The sequence below is a fragment of the Oryza brachyantha genome, chromosome 3 (assembly GCF_000231095.2).
Source record: "Oryza brachyantha chromosome 3, ObraRS2, whole genome shotgun sequence".
Classification (NCBI taxonomy): Eukaryota; Viridiplantae; Streptophyta; class Magnoliopsida; order Poales; family Poaceae; genus Oryza; species Oryza brachyantha.
The window spans coordinates 12764195-12778161 of record NC_023165.2 but is presented as its reverse complement, the minus strand read 5'-3'; the positions used below and the strand labels follow the sequence as shown (position 1 = coordinate 12778161).

Here is a 13967-nt window from a genome sequence, read left to right as displayed (position 1 = left end):
TTGTGTTTCCATTTTGCTCCATATCCTCCCATAGCAGTCCTTTACTCTCTTCTCATTCTCTTTAGCTAAGTTTTGGTATTTTGGTGTCACCTTTTGTATTGAATGACCACCTCTCTCTATTTCTAGGTCATCGTCTCACTTGGCCATCTATTGACCTCTCTCTCTCTAGTCCTCGGCGTCCTCACTATTTTCCATTGCAATGCACGAACAATTTTTCTAATAAAGACAAAAGTCCATAACACAATATTTATGAAGGACATTTATCACCTTGTAGCAGGACAACCATCATCCATCACCATGGTTGTATCACATTATTACATATTTACATAATTGTGTATACATCACAACATTAACAACATGTTGAAAAGCATTTTTTTAAAAACAAATCCACGGGCATGTGCGCGCTACACTCTTTTTTTGTCATAGTACACAACACACATTTTACAAAGGTTCTAGTTGAACAGATGTGGTCACACAACCTTTAGACAACAATACAAGTTAGATATACAATAGTGCCATGAAACACACATAAACACACGCTGGCAGAAATAATATTAAATTGTTTGTGGGCAATTTAAATATAATAATCTCACATTGTAGTAGTAATTAACATAATTACCTTTTCATCAGATGTCTTCATCATCAACTATCACTCTTCATTGTCTTTAGAAAGTCATTAGACGATGATGTTTGTAATGCGTGATTCCGCAATGATTTTAGCTTGATGATGTTGAGAGAGAATGTCAAGTTCCTTGAGAACGGGAAGTGCACCGTGTTGTATCTCAATTGTTTTTAGTGTTGTTGGCACATCAAGCTTGATCTTCTTGAGATTAACAAATCCACTTGGAGAGAATAAAAGATGCTCATCCTTGTATGACCCAGGATATAATGCCAGGGTTTCAAGAGATGGGAGCTCAGCAAGCTTTGTAATGAATAACTGAGACACCTTTGTTTTCTCCAACAAAAGCATGCTGAGATTAGGAAGACACACATCCATACTAGTTATCATTGATTTTGGCTTCAACTTCCCTTGTAACTTCATGAACTTGAGGCGGCGAAGAGAGATTGTATTAAACACACTTGACGGAATAATCTGACCATGCAAAGCCAAAGTCCTAAGATTCTCCAGCATTTTCAAAGCAATAGACAAAGCAGCCATATTGCCCATTGCAATATTCCAAACAAAAAGATTCTCTAGATGGACCATATTTCCAACTGTCCCTGTCAAATCTTGCTCATGATCATCAAGCTCTATTGAGTCAAGTGTCTGCATATGCTTCTTACTGCCAATTTGTTTTGGCAATTTGAGGGTAAAACCAAAAACATGCCTTAGTGTCTTGATCATCCAGAAATCCAGTGGGAGCTTCCGAACATTAGTTTCCCTGACATCTAATGTTTGCAGACCACTGAGGCTTCCAATAGATGGAGGGATCACCGTTAATGAACATGATGTAATTCCAAGGTACTGTAAGTGCACGACACTTCCTATTGCATGTGGCAACTCCTCACCAATCTCAATGCCTTGCAAGTCAATGACACGAAGGAACTCAGATCCCTTCAACAATCCTTTTATGTGAGATTTGATGTCTTTCTGTTTCTTATAGGTGGTTACCCACTGTTGAGGTGTGCAACAACATTGTTTTGTTTGGTTTACTTCGAGATCTTGTTCCTTTGGCTCTTGCTCAAACTGAGAGAAGATGGAGCGTAGCTTTGGCAATGGATTTGCTAGGGCAGCATACTTGTCTGTGTAATTCTGCAAAGAGAGACGACGAGCACTTGTCAAAGTAGGGATGTCATCACCACTATGGACCTCCAAGAAACTTGCCTCATGTGCTTCAGACTGCAAAAACTCATGGATTTTGTTTTGGATGGAGACAAACATAGCTCCAGTACTAGAATTATCGTCATCTGCAAGAACAGGATTGACTAGATTCCTGGCAATCAACTCATTCAAGAAGATGTAGCCCACCTTCTCCAATGTTTTCCCAACTCTAGGTGTTAGAAATCCTTCTGCCATCCACATACACACCAAATTGCGTGCCTCCAACACTACGTTGGGAGGAAATGCAGCAAAATATAAATAGCAACATTTTAGCTCGTGTGGAAGATCATCAAAGCACAAGGACAATAAATTGTCAAGCCGCTTCGATTTCTTGGAAATAAGGTACTTGAATACCTCTGTCCACTCATGGGGAAACTCTTTAGTTTGGACAAGACCTGATAGAAGAACAACAGCCAGAGGCAACCCTTCTGTGATTTTGCAGATGTCTTCACGGTATTCTTCAAGTTTTCTGTATTGTTCATCCAATTGGAGTAGTCTCTTCAGCTTCAATATGATTGGATATCGAGAATCACCTTGTTGGTCCTGGCTTCGTAGTCTCTCATGGAACAATGCCATGATATTATTATTTTCAAGAGGATCTAGCTGAATGCATTCTTGATAATAGATAGATTGTTGTTCTGGTTTGTCAAATCTGATATGCACTATTCTATTACCAGTAGAACCGGGTGTAAGAGTAGTGAGAATAGTGACCATGTTCTTCCATTCAGTTCTGCTAACTTCACCATCTATCACCAGCAAGTAGTTTTTACCTTTCAATGCATCAGCCAACATTTCTTGGACCTTGGTTCTAGGGCAATTCTTGTTGTCTTCTGTAAGTTGTTGAACAATTTGATGTAGAATGTTGGGAGCTGTTAAATGAGGTGCAAAACTCTCCATAGCATGAACATCAAAACAGTTCTTCTTAACCATTGTTTTGTATACGTTTCTCACAAGAGTTGTCTTGCCAACCCCACTCTTTCCAGACACCGAAATCACAATTGGACGATTGTTGTTTTTCTTCCGTTCTTGATCAGTTGGGGTAAGGTATTTCTCGAGTTTATTTTGGAGCTCTGCATACAATGTCAAATATCCTTTTTGTGAATCACCCCTGTAGTTCAATCATTATACAGTTAGTACACCGAAGAATGTATTTTACATACTATCAAAGTGAAGCATATCGAGGATCCATATCAACTGTAAACTTAGACCTCAAGCTTCCTTTTCCCCAAATATGAGTAAAAGACAATGTTGTGTATCTATATAAGCCCACATCTCCATTTAGGGAGCATTAGTGAGGAGAAGAGATTGCTGATGTCTAATGAGGCCTTTAGTCGTATGCATGGCTACTGGTCGCTTGGGAAAACCATTTTTAGCCAATTTTGGTTACTTTTTTTCCGTAGTAGTGGTACCTCGTGTAATTTTCAATGTTCTTTTGTAAAAATATTTTAAATCTAGTAAGGTGAAGAGTTAAAATTTACATATGGACAAAAGAGTATTTATAACCTAAATAAATTTGGTTTAAGTGTAATAAAATTGTATCCCTCCAAAGAACGGTTTCATTTAGTTTTAAATAATAGTTTATGACCCATTTTTACTTTATTTTGTATGTACAAAATTAGTCAAGAATATTGGTGGTTTCATAAAATGAGTAAATTTGTTAAGATTTTATGAAGCCATTTTACTTTAAAATTAACCTACCTTTTCTTAGTTGGTGTGATGCATCGACTTGATGATCATGATTTGCTTCTCAGGCCTTTGGTTATAATATTTCAAGGGCGGTTAAACGGTTGTTTCTCTAATTTGCAAAAAGTGTTTCACTTGTTGGCTCTGGCTTCTGGAAGCGTATTCATTACTATGTCTCTTTCAGGTTTATATTGTGTTACTTTCTTTCTTCACAAATATGTCTCCTTCAGAATGTGGGTGGTCAAGCTTTAAAATATGATTGTATTTTTAATAGTTTTTTTTGCCAATAAATATTTCATGCGATGGCTGACAGTGTGTACTGCTGAGTTGTCGGAATATTATACCTGAAACAATTTGTATAAACAATTATTATACCTGGGTAAATCTAATTAAGTACAAACAAAGTATGTTGGAGAATGGAGAATCAACAAGAAGGTAGGGCTGTAAAACACAACCAAAGGAGGAGGTACTTACAGCTCAGATTGGCTTTCAGATATTGATGTTGAAGCCTTCCATGTCACCTCTATCTCCTTATTCATATCATCCATCTTGTACCTATCTTTGTTTTGAATAATTTCCTCAAGTCTAGTGTTGATAGCTACTATCTTTCCGGAGAGAATGTGCCGCATTCGTATTTGTGTTGTAAATGTTACAATATTTCTCATGCAGGGTTGAGCCCATCTTGGAAACCTGCAAAATATATTTGCTCATTGAAACACCAAGTAGATATTTGCAAACAGAAATATATAAATTGTCAGAAAGATCAATGTTTTTATTTTTATTTTATTTTCATGGAAGATGAGGATAAATTGCACGAGTGTATCAGCTCTTGACTACCAAAGCGTTTAAGGAAAGAATCCATTTAACAACTCTAAACTTTTCATAAAAGTTTGGAAAAGATAAATCCTGAATTTCATTACTAGATAAACCATTCAACCTTGGACTGACTAAAGAATCCACTTAAATAACATTCTGAACTAAAACTAGAATGGTTTTCTGCGAGATGGTGTTGATGAGTGCCAATCTAAGTTAGAATAAAACTTTAAAAAAGAAATTATATATTGGCCTCAAGTTCTCAACACGTGGGTATTGTCCCTGCAATGATAGTCACTAATAGATGGGTTCGATTTGACATGTCAGCCACTACCACTGTAGGACAATATTGAAAGAATCCCCACAACCACCATAGTGCAAAAAATAGATCAAATTGGCAGTTGAACCAAAAAAAAACCAGAACTAATCATCTTCACATTTCTACTTAAAAACCATCCCTGTAATCGAAAAGGTAAAAAGTGAACCGAGTAGTTTTTTTAATAAAACTGTTTTTTTGGGACAAAACCAGTTTTTTTGGAATAAAACCATTTTTGTCGGATGGTATTATGAATTTATTATGTTATCACACTATTTTTATTTTTCTTTGATATACTAGTTTATTTAGGCATATTTTCATTAATATGTGATGGTTTACATTAAAAATAATATAAATCAAATATAATATTAATAAATATAAAATCAATAGTTTGACATATAACCTAGGCTGCGTTCGTTTGGTGTGAGGGTAAGTTAACTTATCCTGGCACGAAAAACGTAGTAATAGATTAGTACATGATTAATTAATTATTAGTTTTTAAAAAATTATAAAATAGATTAATATGATTTTTTAAAACAATTTTTCTATAAAAAGTTTTTACAAAAAATACACCGTTTAACAGTTTGGTAAACTTGCGCACGAAAAATGAGGAGATAAGTTAACTTATGGCAAGAAACCCGGTGAACCGACGGACGGATTGGGTCCGCCCCGACCGTTTTTTCCGCTGCTACCAACGTGTCGTTCTTGCCTTCCTCCTCCTCCTCTCTATCCTCAAGTACCCTAGCAGATGCTTACCAGCCACCTCTTGATGAGCCTCCACATCTCGTCTCTCTCTAGAAGACTTTTTTTTTTAGAATACAGCACAACATAGACACGCTCATAACGCACGCACACTTTTCCCTAAGAACACACTCACACAAACCCCCCTATAAGCATCTCTGAAGACTAGCCGGTAAATCTAGAGAATCCCGAAGTCACCACGGGCGCTTCGTTGTCGACGGGCATATCGACTCTCACTGAAAACACAAAGCCGTTAGAAAATCCTGAAAAATTCGCTGCAACGAGGAGTCAAACCCAGGACCTCAGGTGCTACTGAGGCCTTTGTATCCACTAGGTACAGACCCTTTCGCCTCTCCCTAAAAGACTCACATCGCGTTCGGCCGAGGGGTAGATTGGTACATACTTAATTAATTATAAATTATTAAAAAATATATAATAGATTAATATAATTTTAAAACAACTTTTTTATAAAAAAATTTTACAAAAAATAGACCATTTAGAGAAACGTGCACACGAAAAACAGATAAGTTAACTTACATGGGACAACGAGAACGCGGCCTCAGTGCCGGCGTTACACATCGATGAATGATGTTTAATTACGTGCCAACACATGTAACGACAATGGCAAAAAAAATGTGCAATTATTCTTTAAAGTATGTGTCGTTAAAACACGGAAATCATACATTTTAATTTTCTCTTCAAAACCACTAATTAAATAAGTATTGTATATATTTTGCAATATAAATTAGAGGTAAAAAGCTGATTTTTTTTTCTAAGACTGTGTTGACGTACAAAACTACAACTATTTATGATAAAATATCGGAGTAGGTACGTAATACAATAAATGTTAAAAGCTAATGCCCTTAACATTTTTCTCACTCGCTGAAACCCATAACTAATTTGTGCTGACTTATTTTATTATTAAATACTAGTCCGTACATTGCAACAGAATTTAATTTAAAAAATATCAAAACATGTTATTAACATTATATTTTACGTGTCATATTTTAATTGTTACATATATTTATTATTGACATATGGGTCTATTAATCTCACGATTCTTTTGTTCTTATAATTAGTGAGAATGGTTAGTATATGAAATCCACCATTATTTTTCTTTTAAAAATAGATTATAGATAAAAAAACAAAGAGTTGGTGAGGGTGGTGGCAGATACTACCAATATTTATAGTAGTATACATACTTTCAATATGACTTTCCTTTTTATATTGACACTTAACATTTATTATATTAATAAGACAAACGCTTAACGCTCATATCACAAGCCTATGAGTAGTATATTTAAAGCAGGGATTGCTTCCACACCTGTCATTAGGATATACATAGAAAGAAAACATATATATATATATATATATATATATATATATATATATATATATATATATATATATATATATTTATATATATATATAAACCCTTTCTCACTCCCTTCTAAAGACCCAAAACCTCTCTTTTAGTCTGGTCAAAGCACTCTCCCACCGGTCAAATCCGTCATTTGACAACTCCCGTCTATCTGAAAAATGCAGTAACAAGAAGCCAAAAATACAGTAACATGGCTTATAAAATGCAGTAACAACGTCAAAATATAGTCATATCGGATCTAGTTTTTTAAATCATATTTTTTTAACCAATGTGGTGAAAACGGTTTTAAAAAATAATATAAAACACATGAGATATTACTCTCTAAAGATTAGGAATACAATATTTTTAGTTACCTCACATGCATTAGTTATACTGTAACAACAATATAAAGTCATGATGTTACTATACTTCTATCATGATATTACTGTATTTCTATCATAACGTTACTGTAACTATGCAACACACATGTTACTACACGTATATCGCGATGTTACTGTACATCTATCATGACTTTGTTGCAATTGTGCAGTAACAATACATATATTTTATAGCAATATAACGTTATTACTGTATAGAAGACGCATCATTACTACACATATAGATATTTCTTAAGATTTTGAACTTTAAACAACTTTGTCTTTCACCTCGTATATTATTTTTTAAGAACTTTTGTACAATATTGTTTGAAAAAAATGTTCTAAAAAAGTAGATGTCTTATGGGTATGTTTCGACGTTGTTACTACAAATTAGTCGTCGTGTTACTGTATTTTTATCATCGTGTTACTGCACAATTCTTGTGAGACGAGAGATGAGCTTAGATAGACATAAGGGGAAACTCATAAAGGGGTTGATCCATAGGATAAACCTTTTGACCAGCCTTTAAACAAGATGAGGATGGTTTTGAGGCCTTGAGAAGAGGGTGGGAGATAAGGGTGTTTTTTGGGCCTTGACAAGAGGGTAGGAGGTGAGATAGGCCTTGAGAGGCTTTGGAATGGAGAAGAGTGTATAATAGTTTATACTAAGAGGATGCATATATAAGATTTAAACTTAGGACCTCGAGTATGCTATCGAGGTCACTGCAACTACAGTATACGTACGTGTATACTTTAGATGGGGAAACTCTCCTCTCGGTTGAATTATTTCATTCAAAAAGGAAAAAAAGTGTATGGGTGTGTATACCTGGACATATCGACCCGGAGATAGAAATGATCGAGGGCGTCCTCGGCGTCGAAGACGGCGTCCCGCGTCTGCAGCAGCCAGACCCTGGTGACCTCGTCGGAGACGGCGCGGCGCTTGGCGTCGGCCTCCCGGAGGAAGGCCTGCAGCCACATGAGCCTGTCCCGGAGCCTCACGATGTCGCCGTTCACCGCCACCAGCGCCCGTGCCTGCCCCACCGCCAGCTCCTGCAGCCTCCACACCAGCGGCCCGATGATCGCCTCCGCCATCTCTCTCTCTCTCTCTCTTCACCTCTAAGAGCTTAATTATGCTCTTGTAATTTGCTAGGTCTACGTAAACACAATTAATTAAGTTGATTTGTTTTACATTTGACTTCATTACGCATGGATATATATATAGGCGGCGAAAGATATGTGACTTGCGCTGTTGTTTGAGTCGCCGCTAGGGGAAGGATTTGATTCCCTCCTCTGCTACCCTGCTTGTTCCTTGCTTAATTATGCGAAGTGCCATATATGCTTGGTTTCAAACCTTTAGATCTGTCAAAAGAAAAAAGAAGTTTGGAATCTTGGGAGGAGGCAAATAAGTGGTCGATTGCATCGCGAGCAAGTCAATTAGTAATCGTTTAGAAAGGGTTGTCTTGGATTCTTTTGTTTGTTTTCTTCCTATGAATCGGCACGCACCCCTTGAGCAGGGAGGAAGACGAGGCATTGTGAAATATCAGTGAGCAGGCGTGCAACACTCTACCTAAAAATCTTATTATCGTCTTCTCCTGATACAAGATGTCTAAGGACAAGGTTTCGGAGAGTTGCTCTCCCAATTACCAGTACACGTCAGAGAGTAGGACGGAGTATAATATAGATGAATGATAAAAAAATATAAACAAAACAAATGATAAAAAATACTTCCTCCGTTTCATAATATAAGATGTTTGATTTTTTTTACTTGCAACGTTTGATCATTCGTCTTATTTAAAAAGTTATGAAAATATCATTTATTTTGCTTGTGACTTAGTTTATTATCAAAAAAACTTTAACCACGACTTGTTGTTTTTTTATATTTATACTAAATTTTTAATAAGACGAATGATCAAACATTACAACTAAAAATGTCAAACATCTTACGTTATAAAATAAAGGTAGTATATATCAAAAGATAACCGATCATCTATTGAAATAGATGTCAGTATAATATAGAGGCGGATGTGCAGGTGGGGGCGTGCTGGGTGACCACCAAGGCCGCGTTCGTTCGTCCATATAAGTTAACTTATCACCTTCGTTTTTCGCGCGCACGCTTTTCAAACTACTAAACGGTGTATTTTGCAAAAAAATCTATAAGAAAGTTATTTTAAAAAATCATATTAATACATTTTACATTTTTTTAATAATTAATTAATCATGTATTAATCTAATACTACGTTTTTCGCACCAACATAAGTTAACTTACGTTCACCTAAACGAACACGGCCCAAGTAGCATTCGGAATTTGAGCCAGGACCAGAATCTTCTCGGATGCTAGGGAAGGTTGTGTTTAGCATTCGAACTCGGACTCGGACTCGTGTTATTGTTACCGCGCTAGACCATGGCTCCATCGTTCTCCATCATTTCGTAGTTACAACTGCTTATAAGCTAAAATTTAAACTTTAAAAGTAAACTTGATTTTATGGTTTTCTATCATAGTTTGTTTTACACATTTTGCTTGTACGGTAGTATAAATGTCTTGTCAACAAATTCTAGAGGTGACACAAACTCGAATAATCTAATAGCATATGAAAATTTATATGAACCATAAGAAACTACCTGAAGGTGATAAAGTTTTACGGTATAATTTTTTGAAACTCATAAGAATAATACAGATACTTCCACTAGAAAATATGATAAGTCTCAGTACATTTTAAAAGATGGTAAAATTACCCAATAACAACGGAAGAGAAAGAAGCACATATAATACAACTCAAAGCAAGTGAGATATAGGCCCAGGAAGGTAACAGTAACATATGCATAACTCTGCCTGACAAGTAAATAGGGCTTGTGCTGTGTGACCCAGATGTATCCATATATAGATGTACCCATATATAGGGCCTGTTTGGATAGCTTTTTTTAACTATAGCTTTTCTCAAAAATTGCTTTAGCTGCCTCCACAGCTTAGGGGAAATTGTAGCTGCTCCAAACGGTTCGTAGCTTTTGAGAATCTGTAGTTACAGATTTTAGAAAATGAAATAAGAATCCAGAAACTAGAGAAGCTAGTTGTTCTTAGAAGCTGGCTACCAAACAGCTGCTTTTCAGAATCTAAAACTACCCAAACAAACCAGTTTTGGGCCAGCATTTGGTTGGAACTTGGAAGAGCAGGTTATCTTAAGAGGGTGTTCTTATATTTAACACATATGCATAACTCTGCCTGACAAGTAAATAGGGCTTGTGCTGTGTGACCCAGATGTACCCATATATAGATGTACCCATATATAGGGCCTGTTTGGGGAGCTTTTTCTAACTGTAGCTTTTTCCAAAAGCCCGAAACGGTCCACAGCTTATGGGAAATTATAGAGGCTCCAAACGGTCCATAGCTTTTGAGAATCTGTAGTTACAGATTTTAGAAAAGCTTTTGAGAATCTGTAGTTACAGATTTTAGAAAATGAAATAAGAGAAGCTAGTTGTTCTTAGAAGCTGGCTACCAAGCAGCTGCTTCTCAGAATCTAAAACTCCCCAAACAAACCAGTTTTGGGCCAGCATTTGGTTGGAACTTGGAAGAACAGGTTATCTTAAGGGGGTGTTCTTATATTTCGAAAGGCAAGTGTCAGATCCAAAACCGATGTAAATTACGGTTCTTTATCATATTTTTTGGGTAGATTGAAATTCCAACTCGTATGGGTTGCAACACATTTAATATTCACATGTTTTTAGTCCAATCCGGTAAAATTTGAGAAATAATATCAGGCCGAGCCTGCATGGCATCCAAGCCCCGATATCAATGCTTGTCAAAATTGTCAACGCCACCACCGCAACCTTCCACGATGATATTGTGTTGCGACATTATTTCTACACTACAGCTAGTGCTCTTCTGTGTCGGTTTTGATCCATGCTAACTACATCCTGATGTTGGTAAATTTAAGGACAGAGGCAGTAGAAGATAAGTGACTTGGTTTGATTATTTTGGTTTGAATCTTCATTGTTTTGTTTAGCAAAAGTTAAGATTAAAAAGAAAAGACAAGTAGACAACAATGTCTTGGGAGTAGGAAGCAAGGGTGATCGATGAAATAATGTACTGCAAATAGTGCCAGACATAGTAGGAATTGGTTATACTTCGGAACTGATGAGCATAAATCTGCAGCTGCTATGAAGCGGTGTTGTACGCTCATCTTTTTCTTATATTTAGGTCAAAATTTAAATTTTTAATATTAAATTTAAAATTATTTTTAGTGTTCTTATCGTAGCTTATTTTATAAGCTTAGCTTTTAAATCGCTAAAAACACATATATAAAATTCGCTTGCAAATATACCTTTTCACTTACTAAACCATAACTTAACAGATTTTTCTGAGTTAGGCCTGAACTTTCTTTCGTTTCTCCCATCTTGTAGCTCCGATTTGATGTCATGTTCTAAAACTTGCACCGTCATTGAGAATTTAACCATGCAGTAGTGTATAATTCTATCTCAGAAATGCCTGCAGGATCTTTTGTTCGTAAACTTGGGAGCCACAAGAAATTACAGGTGGTTTTCGTTTACAAATGTATTCCCAAGCAGGTCCTAACTTTCCAAGATTATACAGGACTGCTTTTGGGGTGTCCTAAATGTTAAGACGTCAAGTATTCCCAACTGTAAGCTTGTAACATAATGTTCATCAGAGGATAAACTTTAAATCAAATCAAGTCTTGGCAATGATCAAATTATGTAAACAACAATTTTTGGCAGCCCTCGGTGCATGGCTAACTTTTGTTTCAAAACTCATGTAACAAAAATTAGGTCCCTAACAAGACAAGTTCCCACAAAATTAGGTCCTAACAGAACCGAGAGCTGACATGGACAGAACACACTCACTCTTCCTCCTCGTCACCGTCGCCGCCGCCACCACCAGAGGCCTTCTTCTGGTTCTTTCTCTTCACCCTTCCAGGCTCACCACCACCGAGTGGGCTGGTGAGGGAGAAGTCGATGTGCTTCTCTGAATCAAGTCTCACCATGAATGAGGGGATGTTGACAAGCTGCCTTCCCACTCTGCAGAAACCAATTTGAGCAACGTTTTGTAAGTACTAGGTTTTCAACATTCAACAGAAGGGATCATAGTAAGCAGGAATGGGATTCGATAACTATAATCCGTGTGAGTCTAGATGAAAATTAAAACATAATATGGAATGACCCTTTACATCACGGGATCACCAATTCCTTTACATGAAAATAAATGATAGGCATGTGAGAAGCAGCATAATTAAGTGAAGAACAAAGCCAAAGTGTAGACAGCACTACAAATACAAGATCGATAATTCATTAAAACGGGAGGGAAAATAAAGGGCACTCAGAATGAAAAGGACATTTTGAGTCATTAGCCTAATGGCCTCATAGATACATTAGCAAATTTAATTCCTCATTGTGCCACCAAATACAAAATTCAAGAGCAAACTAAAAAAGTATGGCAACAAAAAGGGAACTTCTATATATTGCCAAAACCACATAATGACAATGATATCTATGAATCTACAATAAGAAATCAAAAGATCCAGCTAAATAGATTGTGTGCCGCACATATACAAGTAAAAAATCAGCAGATTAAAGAAAAGGAACTGCAGGGCATCAGAGAAAATATGACTGCACCATTACACACTAAGTGTCTCAGACGACCGTCGTGAGTTGCATATCGTTTCTCATCACATAGCCCAGAACAAAAACAGAAGCGCAGTTTGCAACTACCATGAACTACGAGGTTATCATAACAGAAGACGAATGTTCACACAATTCAATGTATTTGTGCACAAGCATTTCTGTACTCCAACCTAAAAAAAAGACTTAATCACAAGTTATACAAGAACTTTGGAAACCTATACCTGATATGGCGCTGCCTGATGAGTACGCGAGCATGATGAATGGATTTAGCCATGCCGTTCTTGAAGACAATGGTCTGGAGGCGGCGCTGCAGGAAGTTCTCGACGGTGAGCGCAAGCACGTAATCAAGCTTGTTCTGGCCCTCGCCAAGGAGACCGTAGCGGTTCATGCGGCGCAGGAGAGCCTCGCCCTCGAAGATACGCCGAGGGTTCTTCTCATCGAGGGTGAGCAGCTCCCTTGCAGCATTGCGGATGCGGCTGAGGGCGTACTGCACACGCCATAGCTCGCGCTTGCACCTGAGGCCGTACTCACCGACCAGCTTCAGCTCGGCATCAAGACGCTCCTTCTCGTACGGACGCCTTGGCTTCTTGAAAGTCTTGCCATCTGATCCACATTAAATCAAGATTGTGCAATTGAGCAACATGTACAACCCATCATAACATTGAGTATCAGCAAAACGTAGAGATCTAAGGCCTCGAATAGAAATCTACGTTCAAAACAAGAATGCATTTTACTTGCCCCATTTATATATCAAGATTTAAGAGCAACATGTGAACTCGAACAGCCCGACTGACCAAAACAACGCACTTTCAGATGTGCCAAATCAGCTAAGGGAAAGACAACACAATACCCTAAATCTACACACGTTCCAGATCAACGCAACGGGGCCGGGTCTCTGATTCCAGATTCAGACGCGGGGCCAAGTACGTATCACGACCACTACTACGGAGGCTAGCTCAGGATCAGCTGCTACACACGGATCGCGGGCACGGAGAGACAGAAGATGGGAGTCGCTTACAGTTGCGGTAGAAGCTAACGTGCACCATGGCCGCTGCCGCCGCCCCGGCCGCTCGCCGCCGGTCTCGGACGCCGCCGCCGCCGCCGAGAGATAGGTTGCGAGGTTAGCGAGGCAATGGAGGCGGCCGAGAATTGGGGGCCCGACTGCTTATAAAGGAGGCGCTAAACCCTAACCCTAGAGCTTATGAGTTAGTGGGCCCGAAATTGTAT

The 13967-nt window shown here is 37.7% G+C and overlaps 2 protein-coding genes and 2 non-coding genes across 4 annotated transcripts; all 4 read right to left on the bottom strand.

The window, feature by feature from the left end:
* Positions 1 to 543: 543 nt before the first annotated feature.
* Positions 544 to 8223, bottom strand: LOC102719756 (putative disease resistance RPP13-like protein 2). The gene is made up of 3 exons (XM_006651375.3): positions 7936 to 8223; positions 3980 to 4195; positions 544 to 2930 (listed from the first exon to the last, which is right to left on the bottom strand). The coding sequence occupies exons 1-3, from the start codon at positions 8199 to 8201 to the stop codon at positions 677 to 679; spliced, it is 2736 nt and encodes a 911-aa protein (XP_006651438.1). The 5' UTR covers positions 8202 to 8223; the 3' UTR covers positions 544 to 676.
* Positions 8224 to 11774: 3551 nt separating this feature from the next.
* LOC102705608 (40S ribosomal protein S9-2) lies at positions 11775 to 13871 on the bottom strand. Its single transcript, XM_006650076.3, has 3 exons — positions 13759 to 13871; positions 12962 to 13343; positions 11775 to 12137 (listed from the first exon to the last, which is right to left on the bottom strand). Exons 1-3 carry the CDS (start codon positions 13784 to 13786, stop codon positions 11960 to 11962), a joined length of 588 nt encoding a protein of 195 aa, XP_006650139.1. The 5' UTR covers positions 13787 to 13871; the 3' UTR covers positions 11775 to 11959.
* On the bottom strand, positions 12429 to 12517 carry LOC121054050. The gene has a single exon (XR_005811517.1). It is a non-coding gene; the product is annotated as a small nucleolar RNA Z162 (small nucleolar RNA).
* Positions 12706 to 12795, bottom strand: LOC121054049. Its single transcript, XR_005811516.1, has one exon. It is a non-coding gene; the product is annotated as a small nucleolar RNA Z161/Z228 (small nucleolar RNA).
* Positions 13872 to 13967: the final 96 nt, after the last annotated feature.